General features: G+C 38.1%; 5 protein-coding genes across 14 annotated transcripts in view; 2 read left to right on the top strand and 3 right to left on the bottom strand.

Annotated features, from left to right (window-relative positions):
* LOC135934208 (dual specificity calcium/calmodulin-dependent 3',5'-cyclic nucleotide phosphodiesterase 1-like) overlaps positions 1-2347 on the top strand; it is a 158245-nt gene extending 155898 nt beyond the window's left edge. For all 10 annotated transcript variants that reach the window (XM_065475785.1, XM_065475786.1, XM_065475788.1 and 7 more), the window contains one exon: positions 24-2347. In XM_065475785.1, the coding sequence (XP_065331857.1) occupies positions 24-127 (104 nt within the window). In that variant the 3' untranslated portion in view covers positions 128-2347. The remainder of the gene's footprint in view (positions 1-23) is intronic.
* A 2320-nt stretch (positions 2348-4667) lies between these two features.
* LOC135934207 (protein FAN-like) lies at positions 4668-9193 on the bottom strand. Its single transcript, XM_065475781.1, has 16 exons — positions 9038-9193; positions 8494-8709; positions 8355-8439; positions 8176-8289; positions 7932-8117; positions 7601-7872; positions 7387-7549; positions 7177-7331; positions 6946-7127; positions 6751-6882; positions 6495-6700; positions 6187-6437; positions 5904-6137; positions 5296-5375; positions 4986-5237; positions 4668-4933 (listed from the first exon to the last, which is right to left on the bottom strand). The coding sequence occupies exons 1-16, from the start codon at positions 9049-9051 to the stop codon at positions 4836-4838; spliced, it is 2640 nt and encodes an 879-aa protein (XP_065331853.1). The 5' UTR covers positions 9052-9193; the 3' UTR covers positions 4668-4835.
* Positions 9194-10014: 821 nt separating this feature from the next.
* Positions 10015-11592, bottom strand: LOC135934209 (quinone oxidoreductase-like protein 2 homolog). The gene is made up of 5 exons (XM_065475793.1): positions 11311-11592; positions 11032-11259; positions 10596-10969; positions 10393-10539; positions 10015-10328 (listed from the first exon to the last, which is right to left on the bottom strand). The coding sequence occupies exons 1-5, from the start codon at positions 11449-11451 to the stop codon at positions 10178-10180; spliced, it is 1041 nt and encodes a 346-aa protein (XP_065331865.1). The 5' UTR covers positions 11452-11592; the 3' UTR covers positions 10015-10177.
* Positions 11593-12351: 759 nt separating this feature from the next.
* mRpL46 (mitochondrial ribosomal protein L46) lies at positions 12352-13587 on the bottom strand. Its single transcript, XM_065482048.1, has 5 exons — positions 13394-13587; positions 13169-13329; positions 12919-13111; positions 12581-12858; positions 12352-12527 (listed from the first exon to the last, which is right to left on the bottom strand). The coding sequence occupies exons 1-5, from the start codon at positions 13452-13454 to the stop codon at positions 12393-12395; spliced, it is 828 nt and encodes a 275-aa protein (XP_065338120.1). The 5' UTR covers positions 13455-13587; the 3' UTR covers positions 12352-12392.
* A 249-nt stretch (positions 13588-13836) lies between these two features.
* On the top strand, positions 13837-21577 carry LOC135934336 (cytoplasmic aconitate hydratase-like). Its single transcript, XM_065476000.1, has 17 exons — positions 13837-13994; positions 14855-14947; positions 15011-15311; positions 15375-15637; positions 15808-15938; positions 16017-16188; positions 16244-16344; positions 16396-16512; positions 19027-19186; positions 19379-19599; positions 19656-19812; positions 19868-20103; positions 20170-20306; positions 20609-20756; positions 20814-20936; positions 20994-21179; positions 21233-21577. Exons 1-17 carry the CDS (start codon positions 13988-13990, stop codon positions 21344-21346), a joined length of 2667 nt encoding a protein of 888 aa, XP_065332072.1. The 5' UTR covers positions 13837-13987; the 3' UTR covers positions 21347-21577.
* Positions 21578-21675: the final 98 nt, after the last annotated feature.

Raw genomic sequence — 21675 nt, 5'->3', positions numbered from 1 at the left:
TGTTGCGTGTGAAATGTTGCCAGATGCTGATGCAAGAGCGCTTCAAAAAAAGCTGGAGGAGGAAGCTGCTGCCGCTGCGGAAGCTGACGCGACGGACGAGGGCTCGGAAGTTCAAAACGAAGAGTAAAATTCGGGCAGTGACTTACTCTAGAATTAAATTATAATTTCAATTTCATGCTCGAAAGTTATATTTTCGGCCGTGGACTGGTTTTTGTACGCGCTGGTCACCAGTTTTTGGCTCATAAAACACCAATTAAGTGAAAATACACTGTGTGCTGGTTAATGGAACCGAAATAATTCAAATTGCTGTTAATTGAATACATTGATACGGAAAATGAGGATCGTGAATCGGGCAATAACACACTCGATGTCTGGCAAAAGCACTGCATGCACCCCCTCATCTATCTACACTGCACCCTTACTATAAATTTCTTTCTGTAAACGCGATTTGCATTTATGCAAAACATTTAAAGGTGTTTGACAGCTTATATATTTATAAAAAATATTAAATTTGTATATCAATTCCATTCGGCAGCAAGGCTCAAAACTACAACCTGCTTTTGTTTTTTTGTTTTGTATCAAATTTATTTATTTTAAATATTAAATAATGATTCTCCACAAGAAGTTGTTGTTAATATCAAATACATATCTTGCCACTACACTGACTTCTCTGTTTAAAAATTCAAAAATATTTTGCTTCGGGTTATTGACCTGAGCCGAGTGGAATTCGCATATGAGACTGATATGCCTCGTTTGTACACACTTCTCTCCCTCCTTCTGTTACTTGTTGTTGTTTGTCACTCTCGTTTTGTACAGTGTACTATATACAATAATAATTGAGAATACGATACTTAAATGCGATTGAGAGCAAAAAGCAATGAGTCGTTCGGTCCGTTCACTCAAAAGGCGAGACTGCTTGTTTTGTGTGCGTTGAAATATCCAATTTACTGAGTGTTAATACACATACAAACTGCATGCCCATTTTAATACCTCTCTTTCTGCCGGATTATATGAATGTAGTTACGTTTTTGTGACGCCGTACTTTGAAAATCTGTTCTTCGTGGCGACGACACATACTTGGAAGTTGCGGGTATCAAAGCAGCGATTCTTACGTTAGGCGAGCGGATTGGCCAAAATTATAAACGACTCAAATATTTAGTGCATTCGTTCGAAATTGATTTTACGTAAAATATTTTATAGCAAGAAACTGTAATTTATTTTTGACTTGATATTTTTAATAGGTGTCAAATATTTAATTGTTATTTCTACATCTTCTAAAGCTTACCCTCCAGCCTTAACATGCTCGAAAATTAGAATTTGAAAATTGAAATAGTTCAAAAACTATTCTGGCCAATTTTTGTCGCACGTTCTGAATCATCTCACGTTGACTGCTTATGATAATGAACAATCAGTGTTGTCTCTGGACTATTGGAGTGCAGATGTTTTACGATTCTTTAAAACGTCTCAATAGTTTTGCTCCTTAAACTCTATTATTCAGATTCCACAAAAGAGAGCCGTAAGCAGCACAAATCTAGATTATACACATGTGTCACTCGTAAAATGTACGTTCTGAAAAAATATGATATGGAAATAGCGAAAGAAATCACTCACTTAAACATGCAGCAGCTGGTTTGCTGCAAGTTTTTGTCTACTACGAGATAGCAAACTAGTATTTATTGAAAAATCACGCATCAATCGTCTCACGCTGGCAAACAGGAACCAAAAATTGTCACACGCGCGCATGCAAAGAAATTTCAATACTTTTTTGCATGATATAGTAATTAATAAGGGTTTGAAAAATCACACATATACACACATCACACTCACGCTTACTATTAGAACTACACAAAATTTATCTCAAAGCCTTGAGAATATACTGGAGGAGAGCACTTTTTTCAAGATGACGAGGTTTAAATAAGGTTTATTAAATGATTGGCAATTGGGCTGTTCAGAGACAGTGTTTTAAGAAAGGGACCATGTTTCATCACCACCACACGCAGACGCAGACACTGAAACAATTGCACATTTATGTGCTGAAAACACAAAATGCACTCTTGCATTTTATCCTACTTGGCTTTTACCTTCTTGTAATACAGCTATTGATCCCGGTCCTTCTCAGACTTTGATTTTCCTTCAATTTTTCGCTAGCCTAATTTAATTGATTTGCAGCGCCTACACGAGATCACGTTTTTGACTGTGCGTTCTCCGCATTGCACCTGTCTAGAGTTAAGGCAGAGAGCGATTACTAAGCCAATAAGTGAGGGATCAAACCCCTGAGTCGAATAGTTGGCTCAAAACTCAATCTCGTTAGTTGTGTGTATATTTAAAATTGCGTGTGCGTTTAACTTAACAAAAAGCGTTATTGAAAAGAATAAAAAAATTGTAGTTTCTTTCCTGCATGGTAAAAAAGCGTCGTCAGAACGTCCCTCGTGGCGTTCATTCCATCGAGGACGTTCTTGAGACGCCAATTTTCGCAGGGCGCATAATAATCAAATGGATCAAAACTGTGTGTCAGCTTGTGGAGTCAAGAAATTTAAATGATTATTTTGCTTTCATCGGGCTCATCAAACTGGCTGGTTTAGCTGAAATATTATTGTATATCAATCCCTTTGATGTTCCGACGTTAAAAACTCGACACACATTGTAACAAATTACATCGCTTAAATGCGGTGGATCATTCCTTTACATGACTGTCTCTTATGGCAAGTTAGGCAGTTTAATTTTGACCAAAAATGTGTGTAAGCATAATTTCAAGAAATCTTTCACTTAAATAGCCAAACTTGCCAACACGTGAGAAATCACTGGACAACCCCACACGTAAAATATTCCCTTTTCTTAAGCCTACACTCTAACCTGAAAAAAATCACAAATTGCGGATAAATAATAGAGATAGGAAAAATCTCTATAACAGACTTAACATAGCACACAAAATATCCCCTTCTATGATTACGCTTAAAACTGCTGTCTGGTAGGACAAGATCAAACATTACCAAGCTTTAAACATTTCTACACTTGCATTAAAGAAAAGGAACGGACGACCTTCGTTACTTATTAGAAACTCCCAAAATCACTTGGTATCGCTGTCTTAAGTCGAAGAGAAATTAATTTGGGAGTTTTTGGAGATTTTCAGAACGCAGGGATCAAGAAAGAAAGCGCGTATAAATATTTGAGAAAAAATAATTCACGTGTACGTCATGATTGTGATAAAAAAACTGGTGTTGTTTGTTATCAAAAGTGAGAAGACACACGCGAAAAAATGTGCGAAACTGAGCACGTCAAACTACACGCATAAATATACAATTAATATACATATGAGATACATTAACTGTGTGTGCGGCAAACTCCATATACAAGCATAATTGTACACAAAATGTACATAAGAAAGTGGAAAAAATGTTAATCTCTTCTATCTCACTCTTTCTCAGTAATAGAGACACTCCTCAGAATCGCAATTGCTAAAATTTCGCGCATGTTCTCATGATTTCGCTGTAAAGCCCTCGGCCGAGATTATTTAATTTGCCTCTGACTCAACTATCTTCTTGATGGTTTAAGTTTAAAATAATACATTTAATTTATTTTTATTATCACACTGCTTGCTGGCGCTCAAAGGCAAAAAACAAGAATGTGGAAGAATAAACAAATGAATGCGATCTCGGCGGGGCTTAGGAATCATGTTTTTGACTGGTGGATTGAAAATGAGTTTTAGAAGAAATACAAAAAGAAAATCCAGCAGAGTTTATTGTAAATATTTATTATGGAACGATTATATATTCTATATGGAAAAACATATATGAATATTGATTATTGTAACTTGTCTCTACGTAGCGTGTAAGAGGAATAAATAAATAAACCGAGATTTAAACCAAGTAAACTTTCAATTTCAACCCTTTGAAGCTGCTTTCTTAACCTCTGCTTGGCAAACTCCTAGTTCTTCATCGGTTCACCCCCTAATGGCGAGCAACTACCGAAAACTCGTTTCCCAATAACACCGCGAACGACTAACATGCACAGGCTCATTCAGGAGCCCATTGGAGGAAGCTCAGTCCTGAAAAAGACCACGTCTTAACTTCTTAGACTCTTTAATACATAAGATGGATGTTGGCTGCAGTAAAAAATGTTTAAATAAATTGAAAAAAAAAAACGTAAGTAAACTCCTTTATAAGTAAGTTTTAAGACTTCTATCATACCAGCACGTGTTTTTTGGAATTGCAAATAATATGGTTTAAATGGTAAAAACGCTTGTACCTATATAAGTAAAAGCCACAATTAATTGAGCGCTGTCCCTCCACTGCGCGATATTCAACAACAGCATCAAAGGAAGATGGGGGTTCTTCTGATTGCATGGGCTACGTCTGCCTGGTTGCACTCCCAACAGACTGATTTGATTTTTTTAAGAAATAAAAATTGTCATGAAAAATACCGAAATTATTAATGGTCAAGACAGTGAAAACAACGTTTATTTAAATAATATTAGAATCAGTCTCTTTGTAAGAGCTCATGCTCACTCGCAGTCATTCATTCATTCACACTTTTATAATAATTACTACTTTTCATTCCACTACTTCATGGATATGCTGATTTTAAATAAAGATTTAGCAAATAAAATTCAATTCAGATGTTTCATGATTGGTGCAGAATTAACAAGCAATGAAGGTAAAAAACGACAATTTTACGTGGCACAATTTAATTGGATCAATGTTACTACATATTGTAGTTTGTTGGAGTACATTTAAATTTGATGAAAAATATCGATTAAAATCTAAAAAAATCAGTATAAATTTTGGCAATGTGGTGTTAGTATCACAATAATGAGCATGTACGTGTTTTTGTAGAAATCACAGCTGAGCAAATCGCCACAGAGCAACGCCACGATCATTGCCTCCTGAAGCAACCAGATCTGCATTCTCATTCAATGCAACTGTAGTCACAGCACCTGGTATAGTTAAATAATAATAATAATATTTTTTTCTAAAAAATCAACACACCTGTGTGGGCCTGAACCAGCGAAATCTGTTTGACTTGACGCAGATCCCAGGCAAGCAGGAGTCCATCCAGAGTACCAATCACAAGGCGATTGTGATTCCAGGCAAAATGTGTTGGCTGCTGTTGCAAGGTTTTACAAAAGACCTCCATCCCAGAAGAAACGTCGTAAAGGCGAATCAGGTTGTCAGTTCCACAAGTGAGGGCTTGCCGGCCCTCATGGTCCAATTGGACGCTAACCACTTCACCATCATGGCCTTTTAGAAAGTATTTGCATATCAATTGAATATGAAACAATGATAGAAGATGACTTACTGGTATAATTTTGCAGCACTGAATAGGAATTCAGATCCCAAAGTGTCACTTCCTCTGCGGATCCGGAAATGAGTTTGTTGCTATAATGGTAACGTCTATATGAGAACCTTAACCTTAGATGTGAAACAAAATCAGAAGATTTCGAGTTTCGAGTCCCATAATTTTAAAATTAAAGTAAAAAGGTCACATTGCTAGACATATAATAATTATTATGGTTCAGCTAGCTGCCACACAAAATTGCGTTGCTGAGACCTCTATTATTGCTCAATATTCTAAAACCGACAGATTCCGCTATTTTGAATTAGTGTACACAAGAGTTCCCCACAAACTATTTTAAGCTAATTTGGAAAATGTTTGATTTTTGCGCACATCTTAGCTCTCAAAAATTTCGCCAGGAAACCTAAACTACAAGTAAATGATAAATGTAAAAAAAATACCATATTTGCATATTTTGAGCCAACTTTTAAAGAGATTTAACAGAAAAAAGCAAACAAAAGTAGCAAATTTTTAGATTAAAACGTCAAACACATGATTTTACCATGTGTTTATCAAATAGTTTAGTTACTAAAGAGTGAGTGAAATTGAAATTAATTGTAAAAAAATCTTACTTTTGTACACTGATGGAAGCAACTTTGTTTTCGTGAGGAAGCTCACAGAGGTAAGCTTGAGGTCCTCTGAGCGATTGCTTGCCCAAGGTGGCGTCACATACACTCCAAAGGCGAACTGAGCAGTCCCATGAACCAGTGGCCAGCAGTCCAGGCTGCCACTGAAGACACGTAATTGCGTCCTCATGCGCAGCCAGTAGCTCAAATTTTCTCCCAAACTCCATTTCATACGAGTAGCTAGTAAAAAACTTCATATTATCAACAGAAAAATATTTTGTTTTCTTACAGTTTGTTGTCCCAGGAGCCAGAGAGGACAGCGGTGGCCCCCGGAGGTACAAGGCAGCAGGAGAGAGGCAGCGAGGAGATGGTGGCGCTACGTTCTACCACCAGCCCTTCTGTTTTGAAAACTTTAAGGCAGCCATCATGTCCAACAGAGTACAAATGGTCGCCGGAAAAAGTCATGTTAGACACAAAGTCTTTGTGGGCTCGTTGCACCTTATCCTGACATTCCAACGTTTTCATAGTAAACAGCTTTACCTGAAATATTATTTTACAAAAACAATGATTAAAACAGGACAAACTTAAAGCTCTTACCTGGTCTTCAATTTGACCGTCAGGTTTCCTTTCTACCAACAAAGGGGGATGAGGACTCAGATTACGCTTAGGAGGATGAGGAACTAAAAAAAGTTTTTTTGGTATCTGTCCGAATTCCATAATTTGGACTTCTTGCGCGTGGCGTTTGCCAAAATCAGTCTCATTTTCCAAATCAACTGTGCCTTCATAGCACATGGGGTAAAACACTGGAAATCAAAATAGTACATCATATTGAGGTATTTAGGACTTATTCTACCATTATGAGCCTTCAATGCTTCCTCTCCAGTCTGCTTGTAACCAAAGATTAAGTCAATCCAGTGATTCAAATTTGACGAAACGGTCTCACTCTCTAGCGCTTCACGCATTTTAGCCACAAACTTCTTGGGAGCTGAAGAAGGAAGTGATTATCCATTCAATTTTGCCACCAAGAATCCAGGTAGGGTGCACCTACAGTTTTCTGCCCAAGGAGGAAGTTCAACATCACCAACCCGTCTCCCATCATGCCTGTGTCCAAAATTGATGCCATTAAAATTCGTACAGAACTTGCCTTCTTGCTCCAGATCGTAAAACTCCGGCGTCAGTTCTTTGAAGTCAGACATGTTAGAGTTCACATTGCGCCATACATCTTTCACGCTGCAATAATTATAAAAACTAGATGCAAGGAAAACTTTTGCAAATGTACCTGTTGAACATTCTGTCTGGATGGTCAAACCGGCCATTCTGCAGACACAGCATCAAGTGGGGATGCTGCCTGACCAGATAAAACAAAACCAGTCCGGGGGCACTGTAATGGGAGCCGTATAGAAACTTTGGAGGGTCCATTTCTTCAAATCGGTCCTATTTGGTTTGTTATAATCAAAACATATAACCGGAAAGAGCAAAGTTAACACACCAGCAGTTTCTGCAGTCTTGTGTTGTTGAGTGCTCCGACGGGTTTTGTTAAATCTCTGAAGATCAAAGGATTCTTCAAGTCCAGGTTTTCACTCTCATAGTCGGTAATAACCCATGGGAAAACAGGATATTGGGTCAGGTCATTGGTACTTCTATCTGCCAAACTATAAAAATAACAGGTAGATGTTCAAGAGAGAGGTAACTTCTAAAACTACCTGTTCAAGTAAGAAATGTATTCAAAGTTGGAAATCACGCCATTTTGCCACTTGAGGGTCATTTCACCCTGCCTAAGGTCGTCTAATTGGAGGTCTTGAGAATGCAAGGCATCTACAAAGGCGTCTCTTTGGTCCGCATTTGGCAGACTGAAATATACTTGGGGCACGCTGCTTTCGTGACAGCACTCAATTTCTAAGCCCAAGTGGCGCAACAGAAATCTCCTCTTGATCACTTTTCGAATGTGACACAATTTGATTTTCAAAACAGTCGTCTTTAAACAAAGAGGTAATTAAATTATAACTAGAATAGGCTCCTTAAAATTCATCATACTTGCTCAATATTGTTGAAAGGCTGGAAGTAAAGGATGCTGTTGGTTAGCACAACTCTGCCAGGATTGACAACTAAGGGAGAAACTTTGTTTGCAGTCTCTTCAAATATAATTTGCTCTGAAAAGTCTTCCATCCATTGCGGATCAAATTTGAATCTGGCTTGCCTAGAAAAGATTATAGCAGCCACCTGCAAAATGCCAGGGGTTCAATAATTTTTCAACATGGCCCAATCAATAAAATTTCACCATGTTATTGTGATCTTGCAAAGGAAGAGATGCAGCTCTGTGCAGCTGGCCAAGTAGACTTAAAACACGCTCAACATCCATGTAAGTCGGCACAAATATGAAAGATCGTGTAGTCTATATAACAGAGCACAAAATGTGAACGAAATCCAATTTTACAACAAAAATAAATGGACACACACCTTCAAAAATGTGAAGGGAGCAAGGATATTGCCTTCAAACATCTGGATTACCTGTTTACACTCAATTTCAATCCCATCTCGAATGCTGTTCACAAGAATTAATTAATAAGAGCTACAAAAATGTTTCAATGGAGCGCACTTGTCTGTGAGACTTGAGACTGATCGAACCACGTAAGGGCAACTTTGCAAAGGAAGCTTCGTAAGGGGTAGAGCGGTGTCTCTCGGCTCAAACACCACAGACCGGGAGCACAACTTCATTCGACCTTGTGTTCTGTCTTTGGAACCTTTCTGGTACCAAATGCCACTGAAATCCTCAAAGTAGGTTTCACCAGGCTCCAGCAGCAAGAGGCAGAACCTAAGACACAGAAAACAATTGCTGGCATCAATCATCTCAATGAATTTTTATGTTTTCTTAATATTTACATTTTTTCGTTCCAAGAATAAAACTATTTACACCAGATCTGGTGCGAGTAAAATTTTAAATTTGCTATTCGCGCCAGGACCTGGTGCGAACAAGAATTTTCAATTTGCTATTCGCGAATAGTTTTATTCATTATGTATACATAGTCACTCGCAATATTATGTAGAACATATTTTCATATCAGGTAAAAATTGCGACAGTATGTAATGTCAATTGCTTAAATTTCATCAATATATATACATATATGTACGCAGCATTTTACCTTTCTTTGTCCATCGTCTCCGCCTGACTTAGAAGAAGTTTCAAAAAAGACTATGTATCCCCACGAAAGAGGAGCCTATCTATTTTGCTGTCTGACCTGTCTGTGTCTATGTCACTGTCACACACAGCTGTAGTAGCAGTATGTAGTAGTAGCTATTTTGTGTTTGTTGATAAGTTGAAGGGGGCGCGCCACTGTTGAGTCACTCTTTGAAATATGATTGGCGCGGTCTCAGTCAGTCGCTCATGTTCAAACTGAATTTCCCGAATTTCATTGATATAATTTAAGGATTGTGGGTACGTGCGTGGGTTGTATGCAAACATATATTACCGAACATGATTATGTGGATTATATTATAAATTCTTGTACTAATAATTATGATTATCATTTAGCCCAGATAGACCATTTATTTGAATAATAATTTTAGGATTTTTAGACACCCTCTAGGCGCCTTTAGATCGATTTGGCAATTTTAGATGGTTTTAAGTATGGTTCAATTGACTTAAAATCACATAATATGATTCGTGGTCATTTATGATAGTGACGCAACGCCGCAACGATTGTAATTAAGCTCAGTAAAAAACATTTGATTGTCTGCTATTCTCTCACAATCAGCCCTTAATTATCACAAAATATTGATTGTGAGCCGCAATCCACTCTGTCGCAAGAGTGGATGCCTCCATTGAGTCACTGACACTGAAGGAACTACGTGGAGCGACAGAGAACTTGCGTGCTCTAAGATGTAATTTTTCTTGCAACATCGCTCTAAAAAGAACAATTTTCCTGGACAATTAACAAATAGGCGAGTGGTTTCAGTAATTCTGTGCCCTCTACATTAACCAGAATTAAAAGAAAACTTACTTTAGCTGTGCCTGACCTTCTACAATCATTATTATTTTTAACATAATGCTAATTAAAATTGCTATGAAATATATGTAATCCTTTAAAATTAATTTTACAAACGAAATAAAATGTTCAAGTTAATCTGGTAGGGAATATTTAATTTGAGGTTACAGCTTGCTCATCTGACAACACTTTAGCGGAAGTAGTTACAACACTAAGGCTGGTACAGATAAAAAACTTACATAATTTCTCCAACAGGGCAATATTTAAGAAATGAGTATCTGACTATAGCATAAGGTATCAGTCGCAATCCAGTATCACTTTGCCGGTAGATTTGCGTTCTCTCAGGAATTCAAAGGCTTCATTGACATTTTCCAAATCAAATTCGGCAGAGATGTGTGGGCTGATCAGGCCTTGCTCACACATGTCAATTACGTCTTCTACACTTTGCCTGTACATTAAATTTTTGAGTTAAGTGATTGCATGCTCAAAGATTAAGTGAGTGAATAATTTACCTGTAAACCTCTGGATCAGACACTCTGTAATTTGATAGGGATACACCAACAAGACTAAATGCTTTTGGTAGCAGACTGCTGGTCTCAACCTGTGGGATTTCTTTTGATGCAAAACCAGCGACAACCACCATACCTTCATGGGCAACACTGAAACATTCTGTTTTTTTCTAACCAAATTTTAAATTTTAAAATTTGCTCTTTACCAATTCAAGGATTCTTGGAATACATGCCCCCCGACTGCATCAAAGATAACTTTGACGCCCTTGCCTACCGTCACTTCCTCAACCTTGGCTCTCAGGTGTTGAGGGCTGTATGTTAGGGCAGCCCACGCGCCTTTCTCCCTGACCAAAGAAGCTTTGTCTTCTGTGCCGCACACCCCAATAACCTTAGCCCTGTAGACGTTAGCTGCAAGGTCAACAGCTGCCAGCCCCAGTCCTCCAGCAGCCGCAGTTACCAGCACTGTATCACCTTCCTGCAGCTGGGCTCTCCTTGCTAGACCCAAAAGAGCAGTTGCATAGGCGTCAGTAAGAGCAGCACCTTCTCCAAACTTGATACCTCCGGGCAGCAACCAGACATCCTGAAAGTGCGATAGTAATTACATATTCACAAAATGTGATGGTCGCAAGCAAAACTATTTACATTTTGGTTGAGAACGCACTGTTGAGCAAATCCCGAAAAAAGATCTTTGTTAAGGCCAACAACCCTGTCGCCTTTCTGCAGGGTTTTTACACCTGAGCCTATTTCCAACACCTCTCCAGCAACTTCGAAACCAGGAACGAATGGTAGCTTCGGTTTTATGTGATATTCACCCTTGCATATTTGCAGGTCGGCAGAATTCACCCCACACTTGTTCACTTTCAACCTGACCTGATTGAATATAAGAATAAAAATTGAAGAGCATACTTTGAGAGAAAATACCTGGTCTTTTGCAAGCTTCCCTGACTTGATTTCGTCGATTTTTAGCGGTTGTCCAACCTCTTTCAGGACCGCCGCCTTAAAAGTGGAGGCACGTCTGATTCCAGTGTTGACAACAGTAACCATACAACGCCTAAGCGCCATCCTTACGAAAATATGGAATTCCGGGTCAGTTTAAATGTGAAATACAAAAAGCATTGTTCAAAATGCAAGGAAAATTAAAGTGTATGTAGTTTACGACCTCAAGTTAATTCACTATTTCAGCGTGCAGCAAGTACAGCTACAAGCTACAGCTGATTTTCCCTTTACTCCATCAACCTCACAACCGTGGTGGGGGAACAATTATTGGCGGGAAGGCTGGAAAGTGAAAATTGGGAATGACTGCCTCTTGCCTATAGCTAAAGAAATTAAATTTTACTAAATTTTAATGCAGTCGTCGCTGCCCTGTGGACGGAGTGGAGTTTAACAGGACGATTCAAAATTGGATAATATAGATCAGTCAACAGAGTAGAGACGATTAGACGACGAGAGAATCGAAGAATTAGACTCAGCTTCAGCTAGTCTCCTGGCCTGGTCCGCCTGCGTATCTTTGTATAAGGCTGGGGGTAATGTCCTTTTGCCTTCCTTGGTTTTGTCTACCACTGATAATTGGGTGACCCAATATAATGCAAAAAAATGTCAAAGTACTTTTGTTAAAAAAAATGCCGAATCCAAAGCAAAAAGGAACGATTTTTTTCGCTCCATCTAAATTCAATTTTTCCACATTATGATACAAAGTATATTGCTATCACACTCCTTTTAACAGCTGGGCTGAACCGTGTAAAAGTTTTCTCAAGAATTTTCCATTCCAGTCGCCAGCAAAAATGCTCAGCTGCTGGTGGGCCAAAAGTTGCCTGCAATCTGCATACTGCATAGCCTTGAGTGGCTGATTGAGAGACCACTTTAGTATTACATAGCAACATCAATACCTTATTACCTAAATTGATAATCCATATTATTATACCAAGCGGGTTGTGAAAAATCAAATTCAGATATTTTTTAATTGATTTTCCATCTAATACATCATTTTACTCCAAAACAAATATCTAAAACAGAAGAAATTGATCCACACTTTTAAAGTAGTCTTGCTTTGTTTTCTCTCCTAATTCCTCTTTAGTTGCCCACAGAAAATCTTTGCATGAAGCCTCCCCTTCCTGGTAAATTGCTTTGAAGAAGAAGACCTGAAAAACACTCACTTAATAAGGCCATATTAATTCTCAATGTATTTATATACTTTGGCGCCTTCTACTCCACGTTTATCTCGCACGTCCTTGGGATATTTGTACTTGTAAAAACCAACAGGCGCGTTCCCTAGGACTATCGATTTGAAATTTTCGCCAACAGCCTCTACTAAGGCTCGGTCAGCAGTCTGCCGCATTGTTTCACCTTCCTTCCTGACACTTTGAGGTAGCAACCACACGCTGTCAGAACCAACTTTCTGCTGTGTTAGCAGCACTAAGTGTTTGCTTAAGTGGCGTTTTATATTTCTTGCATCTTCATCTATAATCGGATCTGTGGAACATTATATTTGCTTGTTGAGTTTTACTTATTCAAAATTTTTACGCAGCTAACCATTCTTCCTGGAAGCAAATGTGAATTTTGCAAACTCATCTTGACTGGCATCCTCAAAATCTTGTGCAGTCGCTTTGGTGGCTTGTTCTAAGTCTGCCTCTGATGCATTTCCTTTTTTGAGAGCGTCTACAGTGATCTTATCTCTTTCTTTGCGCAACTCATGGTCTGACTTTTTGCTTTGCTCAAGCTCTATCTGCAGAAACATTTAGTATTTATATTAATTTGTAGGTTAAATATGTCTGTAGGAAACCTTTGAGAGGAAAATCTGCATTTTGTTCTCGATATCTGTCAAGTCTGCTGTGATAATCGGATTCCTCTCAACGCAGACACTGCTGACAAGGTCCCATTTCTTAGCAATATGAGGTTCTGATGCATTTGAAGTAAAATTAATAGCTGAAGGTCTCACAAAACCTAATAAACGAACAAATTTTAATTGCAACTAATGAAGAAATCAGCAAAATTAATCAATGAGCACCTGCATTTCTTCCACCAGAGAGTAAAATTCGAGTGAAATGGCTTGTTTTTAAAAGAGCCATTTTAGGTACGATAGCACGGATAGCACAAATCCTATTCAGGATTGTATTTTATAATCAAAGTTGGCACTGGAAATAAACAATAATGCAGTCGCTCGCCGTGACGAAGGTATGGTAACCAGAAGAAGAAGGAAAACAACAGCATGCGACCACAAGCACTTTTGGCACACACCCCTTGGAATTAGTCAGCTGACTAGATCACAGTACCAACAGAAATAAAATAGTAACACTATTATTTTAACTTTTTCTGAACTGTTTCCCTTTGTTGTTTATGTGCATTGACAAATGGTGTTCTTATTTTTATTTTCTTCAGAGTTTCCTATTCGAAGATATTATTCGTTTTGTATCACAAAATTTAATCAAAAGTGTTACATTGGTTATGCTGCGTACCCAACCCACTTGAGTGACGTCGGATTGTTGATCACGGGCCTAGCCAGCAGCTCTTTCGCTGTCTCTGCTGTCCCTTCCCTGCAACCGAGATTCTCTTCAGCTAAATTATTATACCTTGCCAACATCTCGACTCGTGCGCGTTCGAAATGGCTGGTAAATATGAATCCATTTCGAATTGTTTTTTCTACATTTTTCGCCCAAAAACTGCTTTAGTGAGTAGATACAACGATTAAATAGATGCTCAGCTGTTTTTAGTCCTTAAAAGTGGCGAAATATAAAACATATATATTATATTATCATATCACTTTTGGTTAAGACGTATCCGGACGTATCAGATTGCGTTTTAAACTAAAAACATGCTAGTTTAGTAAGCAATCTTTTTGTGAAGTGCATCTTTTGAGTGAGCATTATTATTTAACTTTTGTTGTAGCTGTGATAAAATACCGTAAAATTCTATTTACTCTCTATCGTAGCAAATATGTATTTTCTTTGGTAAATGTGTCACAGTTGGAGATTGAGCTAATTAAAATGCAGATTTATTCACGTGACACAGGCAAAAAAGTCATGCTCTTGCTTTGTATCCACTTGTGTTTTCCATATAATGTTTTTAATATCACACTGCATTGTATTAAAGCCTGCTTATCATCACTCAGTTGAAAAGCGATACATTAATTCTAACTTTAAAAGAAAATTGCCCAATTTAAAACCCAAAATAATGTATCATGAGAAAGATAAATTAATGAAAACTGCATCACAAGTGCTGCTTTTTTTAATTTTTCTAGGAAATACAATTGAAATTATATAAATATTTTGAATTAATCTTGAAAATTTTAAATCTATAATTTCAAGGCTAATATTCATATGCTTGCTCAGAAAAAAACAGCATGTTCGAATGCTAAAAATCTCATTCAGCAGATATTACCTGACCTTGGTGCTTTTAGTTGGGGAAACTGATAAGAAATTTACTTGGCGCAAAGTTCAACCACCATTACAAGTCAAATTAAAAATTTCAGGCAACCCTTATGCCGGGTATCTGAAGGATTTAGAAGTCGGAGGCAAAACCTTTAAGTTCTTTGACCTACCTGCCCTTGGAGGCTCAAAATACGGTAAGCCACCAGCGCCCTTGAATGAATGGTATTAAATTTGATCAATTTTGATTCTACAAATAGATGAGCTGCCCTTCAGCGTAAGGGTTCTTTTGGAATCAGTGGTACGCAACTGCGACGAGTTTTCTGTCACGAAAAGTGACGTCGAGTGCGTGCTGAATTGGGCCAATCAACAAAATGTGGAGCTCAACTTTAAACCCGCCAGAGTTATTCTGCAGGACTTCACTGGAGTGCCTGCAGTTGTCGATTTTGCAGCTATGCGTGACGCCGTGTCCAAACTGGGGGGCGACCCTGACAAAATCAATCCCATATGCCCGTCTGACCTTGTCATTGACCACTCAGTCCAGGTGGACTTTGCCAGAACGTAAAAATTAAAACCATGAGTGTTAGCTATGATAATTTCAACACCCTGAATCGCTTTCCACAGGCCAGATTCTCTGCAAAAAAATCAGGACTTGGAGTTTGAGCGCAACAAGGAGCGTTTCCGCTTCTTAAAGTGGGGTGCTACCGCTTTCAGGAACATGCTGATTGTCCCGCCTGGCTCTGGAATTGTGCACCAAGTCAACTTGGAGTACCTGGCCAGAGTGGTGTTTTCTGATTCTGAGGTGCTATACCCTGACTCTGTAGTGGGAACTGATTCGCACACCACCATGATCAATGGTCTTGGCGTTCTAGGATGGGGTGCAGGAGGTTTGTATATTCATCATTTCTGCTTGCAAATATAAACATAACATTCATCAATTTTTGCTCTTCATTAAGATGTTGCTAAGTGGACTGTATTTATGTAGCTTTAAGGGTTTAAAATCACAATTTCATGGTGGATTCATTAACAAATATGCGCTCTCTGTTATGCATTGTAGGAATTGAAGCTGAGGCTGTAATGCTAGGCCAGGCTATATCAATGCTTTTACCTGAAGTCATTGGATACCAAATCACTGGTGCTCTGGATCAATATGCCACTTCCACAGATCTGGTTTTAACCATCACCAAGGTTTGTAGAATAAGAGTTCATATTTCCAAATAAATAATTTAATTCACCTCTGTTTCAAACTGATATTTCTATTTTTAGCACCTTCGTCAAATCGGCGTTGTCGGTAAATTTGTCGAGTTCTTTGGTCCAGGGGTGACTGCGCTTTCAATTGCTGACAGAGCAACCATCTCGAACATGTGCCCAGAGTATGGTGCAACGGTTGGTTTCTTCCCAGTTGACAATGCTACTCTGGCATACCTGAGGCAAACAAGTACACTTTGTCTTATTACAAAATTCTGCAAATTAACAATACAATTTTTCTGCAGATAGGGACGAGACAAAGATTCAAACCATTGAAGCATACCTGCGTGCTTCCAAAATGATGAGAAACTATTCTGATGTCAATCAAGACCCAAAATTCACGCAAGTGAGTTCTAATTATAAATTTCAAGCATTATTTTAATTCATTATACCACAGGTGGTTGAGCTGGACTTGGCAACTGTTGTTCCCTCAGTCAGTGGGCCCAAACGTCCCCATGACAGAGTTTCTGTCAGCGATATGAAGCAGGACTTCCTGCAATGTTTGACCAATAAGGTAAGCTGATTTCTCCAGACTTCATTTATCAAAAATGTTTTCACTAATTCAATTAATTATATTGGGTTGCTGTTGTGTAACTGTCCATCCAATTAAATTTAAATTCATATATTATATAAATATATAAAAGGGTAAAAAATAAATTTAATTATTTTAAGCGCAGCCATATTTCTCTCAATTTTAGAGTGCTATCAAATGGCTGGCTTGCTTGTGTTATTTTAATGCAATGATGTCAAATAGATAAGTTGGCTCTTAAAGTCATGCTTTCCAATTTTTTCAATAAAGATTGTGCACATGCGTACTTCATGTAAATTTCTGAATCTAATGTATTCACGCCAGTTGGTTGGTTCTTGGAAGTTTCCTTTCTAAAATGATCATGCTCTAGCAATAAACCGTTATGGGCCCCAAACCAGCGCGTTGCCCTTAAATTAGATCTGATTCAAACAATTGAAAAGATACAGTAACTGCATAAATTAGAAATAACCCTCTCCCCATTCACGGTTTAGTGCAAAGAAAAAACATTTTTCTGGTACAGCATGCATATCTTAATTATAATAGAAAATAATTTATCAAGCAACATAGCATGAAAAATATTTTGATTAGAGTTTAATAGTCACATACTAAGCCTTGGTGAAATAACGATGAAAATATAGCGGTTTGTCTTTTCATGGTATTCCCTGTGTTCTCCACTGAATCCTGGACTTCAAATCGTATACTTTTTAATGTGCTGCTCACTTGCAAATGTTGAATATTGACGTGTGTAAGACTAATCATCCGAGCCTCTGTTGGATAAGCAAAATTCACCAACCCGAGCTTCGGATGATTAAATCTCTGTGCGCCAAAACCGCTGGATTCCTTCTAACAGTTGCTAGTAGAAAAGCTGGCTTTTTATAAGCTGCGCCCTTAGCTGATAACGTCGCGCTTGCGTTTGTGTCTGGCGCGTGTAGCTCTGAAATCTGAGAAGGAAAAAACTTGTTTAAGGAATTGATTAAAATTTTAGAAATGTCAAGAAGGAAAATTTTTGCTGTGATAAGGCTAGGCTATTCTCAGATGTTACATTGAACTTAATACAAATATATTATAACATTGAGATGATTTGCTGTGATGCTCCCACCATGCATTAAGTTAAGTGCAGGGAATGTGGCAGCACCGCCTACATACAAGTACTGAAATAAAATCATCTTTGGTGGCATAAATCCCAGGTTAATAGCTAATAGACATATTTTACTAAACCAGGTCACCTACCTCTTGCTATGGGTCATCAGATTTCGATGAAATTTGGTGGAGGTGTTAGTTTAGGGGACCTACATTGAACCTTAAAATCTCTAAATTTGGCTATTTTACTGGGGATTAAAGTTCCCGATTTTCGCATTATTTTGGACAAAGGGGAAATTTTCAGTGCCTGTAACTTCTGTTGTGAGTGAGGTAAATGAAAAATGTTGGTGTTCAAAATGTATAATTTAGACGCTCAACAACTTGACCAAGTTGACCAACTTCGTAAGCTAGAATTTTTAGAGATTAAGGCCTAATATTTTAGGGTTCTACATAAATTAAACGCAACATTTCCAGCAAATTTCATCGGTATCTGAAGTCTCATGCCAAGATGTGGACGACATAGTTAAGGACATGTCAATAATAAATCATGCGTGACACTATAGACTTTTAAACAACGGAATTTAATACTACACAATTTTTAACCAATTTACCAACAATTTATCATTCAGTTATTCAAAAACAAAAATTCAAACAGCAAACCTCTTAAGAATGAATAAATTCAATCTTCAACTTGTAATGTATGATCACATCTCAAGCTTTGATATTATTTGCTGTTTATATTAGACCAAGTTAACTGTTTATATTGATGCGTGGTTATTTATCGTTAAAATTGACAGCTATTTATATAAAGTTATAGCTCTAAATCATTTTTTAGGATAAAGCTTTTCTGACATTTCAATATTTGTTTGCATTTCAAGGAAAAATTGTGGTAAAACTGATAATATTTTTATCGGATATTATTTTTATTTTTTAAAATCCAAGCATTATCAAACGTATGGCGTTTCCCGTGAGCGATAAATTAACAACTATCGTAAATCCTGTTTTGATTGCTAGAGTCTTAACTTCGAAGTTTTCTCTCTCGCACACATTATATAGCTTTTTGTAATCTTTTAAATTATTTTGTATCATATAATATAAATTACGTTATTCGTTATGGCCTTGCTTGCCTTACTTTAAATCATATCGTTACGCGCCAGATTGATGCAATGTCTTGCATAAAATAAAAGCTCTCGTAACCATTGATTAGGAGTCTCTACCGCCATTATATCCTGGTGTCATATTTTTATTTTTTCTACAATCATTTCACTTCTAGTCATCCATTCTGGTTTTTAAATCCATGCAGAGTGGATCCGTTTGATAATTTAATTTCATTTTACTTAAAAGGTTCTCATTTCACATTGAGAATCATATTGCACGTTATGAAACACATGCCTGATTATTTGATTCCTATGTTCTCAGGTTGGGTTCAAAGGATTTGGTCTTCCAAACGAAAGTTTGGGTGCTGCTGGCGCATTTGAGTATGAAGGAAAAACTTACTCATTGAAGCATGGCTCTGTAGTGATTGCAGCCATTACTTCCTGTACAAACACCAGCAATCCCTCTGTCATGCTTGGCGCAGGTGAGATGAGACGCCAGTCGTGTTTACTCAAATGCAATCATGGATCCTAATTTTTATTCTTTATTTTGGAATTATAAAAACGATACCGCGCTTAAAATAATTAAGATGCTTGAATTATTTACTATACTTTTAATGTTAAGTATTAACAATGTTTTCTGAGCAAAAAATATTAGTAGAAATTTATTGTTCCAGGTTTACTTGCCAAAAAGGCTTCTGAGGCTGGCTTGAGCGTGGCCCCATATATCAAGACGTCTCTCTCTCCTGGCTCAGGTGTTGTCTCCTACTACCTGCAGGAATCTGGAGTGCTACCGTATCTTGAGAAAATGGGCTTCAACAATGTTGGATATGGCTGCATGACCTGTATTGGCAACTCAGGTCCTCTTAATGATGCTATCGTGGACACCATTGAAAAGGTTATTTTTAATTATCAACACGGTGTAAAATCTGAATCGCGGCTGTATTTGTTCAGAATGATTTGGTGTGTTGCGGTGTCCTCTCTGGCAACAGGAACTTTGAGGGTCGCATCCACCCGAACACCAGGGCCAACTATCTGGCCTCTCCATTGCTGGTCATAGCTTACGCCATTGCTGGCCGCGTTGACATTGACTTTGAGGCAGAGCCTCTTGGTAATTTTGCTTTGTTGCTCTATGAAATTATTAAGCATAAGTTTCATTCATACAGGTCACACCGAGAAAGGTGAGCCCATCTTTCTTCGCCAGGTTTGGCCAACAAGGTCTGAGATCCAAGCTGTGGAGAGCAAGTATGTTATCCCTGCAATGTTCAAGGAAGTTTACTCGAAGGTCACCCAGGGCTCAAAGTCCTGGCAAGAGCTGCAGGCACCAGAAGGAAAACTTTACCCTTGGGACACCACCTCCACATACATCAAGAAGCCTCCATTCTTTGAAAACATGACTGAGGTAAAATAGCTGTTTGAGTTTAACACTCATAACACACTCCTAAAATAATTTGATGATTAAATTTAGGAACTTCCTCAACAAGCTCCTCTAGTGGACGCTAGATGCCTGCTCAACTTGGGAGATTCTGTCACCACTGATCACATCTCTCCTGCAGGCAGCATTGCCAGAAACAGCCCTGCCGCCAGATACCTTGCAGAAAGAGGGCAAGTTTTTCAGTTAATCTTAACAAAGAAAATAATTCAGTTGAATACTAGCCCTTTTGCTGAAACTTAGCCAATAACCTCTAAGGATTGTTGAATGACAACAGTATTGGTTTGCTGATCTTTAAAATTAATTCTCGCATTCTCTGACTCCCAATACAACCATATGTGACCGCTATGATGGTTTGGTATTTCTAAGCAAAAGCAAATTGAGGATGTATTTTTAGTTTTCCATGGACAAGTACATTTTCTTCAATTTAATCATTAGGTGATAAATCTTCATGAGAATTGTTATTATTATATAGACTTACACCAAAGGAGTTCAACTCATATGGTTCACGAAGAGGAAACGATGCTGTTATGGCTAGAGGCACCTTTGCCAACATCAGACTGGTCAACAAGCTGGTTGGGAAGCCTGGACCAAAAACAGTTCACTTCCCGTCCATGCAAGAGGTTAGCATTGAGTCAAAATATTATGTGATTTCCTACTATCAGTAAACTGGATTCCAGCTTGACGTGTATGATGCTGCTGAGAGATACAAGCAAGAAAATGTTGCCCTCATTCTTTTGGTAGGAAAAGATTACGGCTCTGGATCCTCCAGGGACTGGGCAGCCAAAGGACCTTACCTTCAGGTTCTAACTAAATTTGATATGTTGTTAAGGGCTTCTATTGTTTTTTTTTTATTTCAGGGCATCAAAGCTGTCATTGCAGAGTCTTTTGAACGCATCCACAGGTCTAACTTGGTGGGAATGGGAATCGTGCCTTTGGAATATCTGCCTGGACAATCAACAGACTCTTTAGGTTTTGATGGTTCCGAGACTTTCACTCTGCACATTCCGGTTGACTGTAAACCTGGCCAGCAAATATCTGTCAAGGTACCTAATTGAAAAATTATGATTTTATTCATTTGTTGATACATGATTTGTAGGCTTCCAATGGCAAAGAGTTTGACGTCAAGCTGCGTTTCGATACTGAAGTAGATTTGACTTATTATCGAAACGGAGGCATTCTCAACTTCATGATTCGTCAAATGCTGCAATAAGCTTTTCACTGGCTCCAATGAAATACAATAATGATTACTGCCCATGAAGAAGCCTGTTCTTGTGACCGTTTTGAGGAGCGTCTTTGCGTGCCAAAATCAGTTTTAACCTTCAAGTAGTTTGCATGAAATTTACGCATTTTTTATTGTGGAGGGTGTTCCAAATCTTGGTGCTATTTTGTTTTATGGTTTTAAAACTTATATTTTATAAATAAACATTGTGTTATCATGTAATGATTTTCATTTTAACCATATCGCTTTTTAAAGTCGGCTCTGCACTCCCTGTGGGCTATGAGCTCACTGGGTCCAAAGTACATATATTTTTGCTTCTC

This window comes from Cloeon dipterum, chromosome 1, assembly GCF_949628265.1.
Source record: "Cloeon dipterum chromosome 1, ieCloDipt1.1, whole genome shotgun sequence".
Taxonomy (NCBI): domain Eukaryota; kingdom Metazoa; phylum Arthropoda; class Insecta; order Ephemeroptera; family Baetidae; genus Cloeon; species Cloeon dipterum.
Note: the sequence above shows the minus strand (reverse complement) of the source record. Positions and strands in the feature narration are given on the sequence as shown.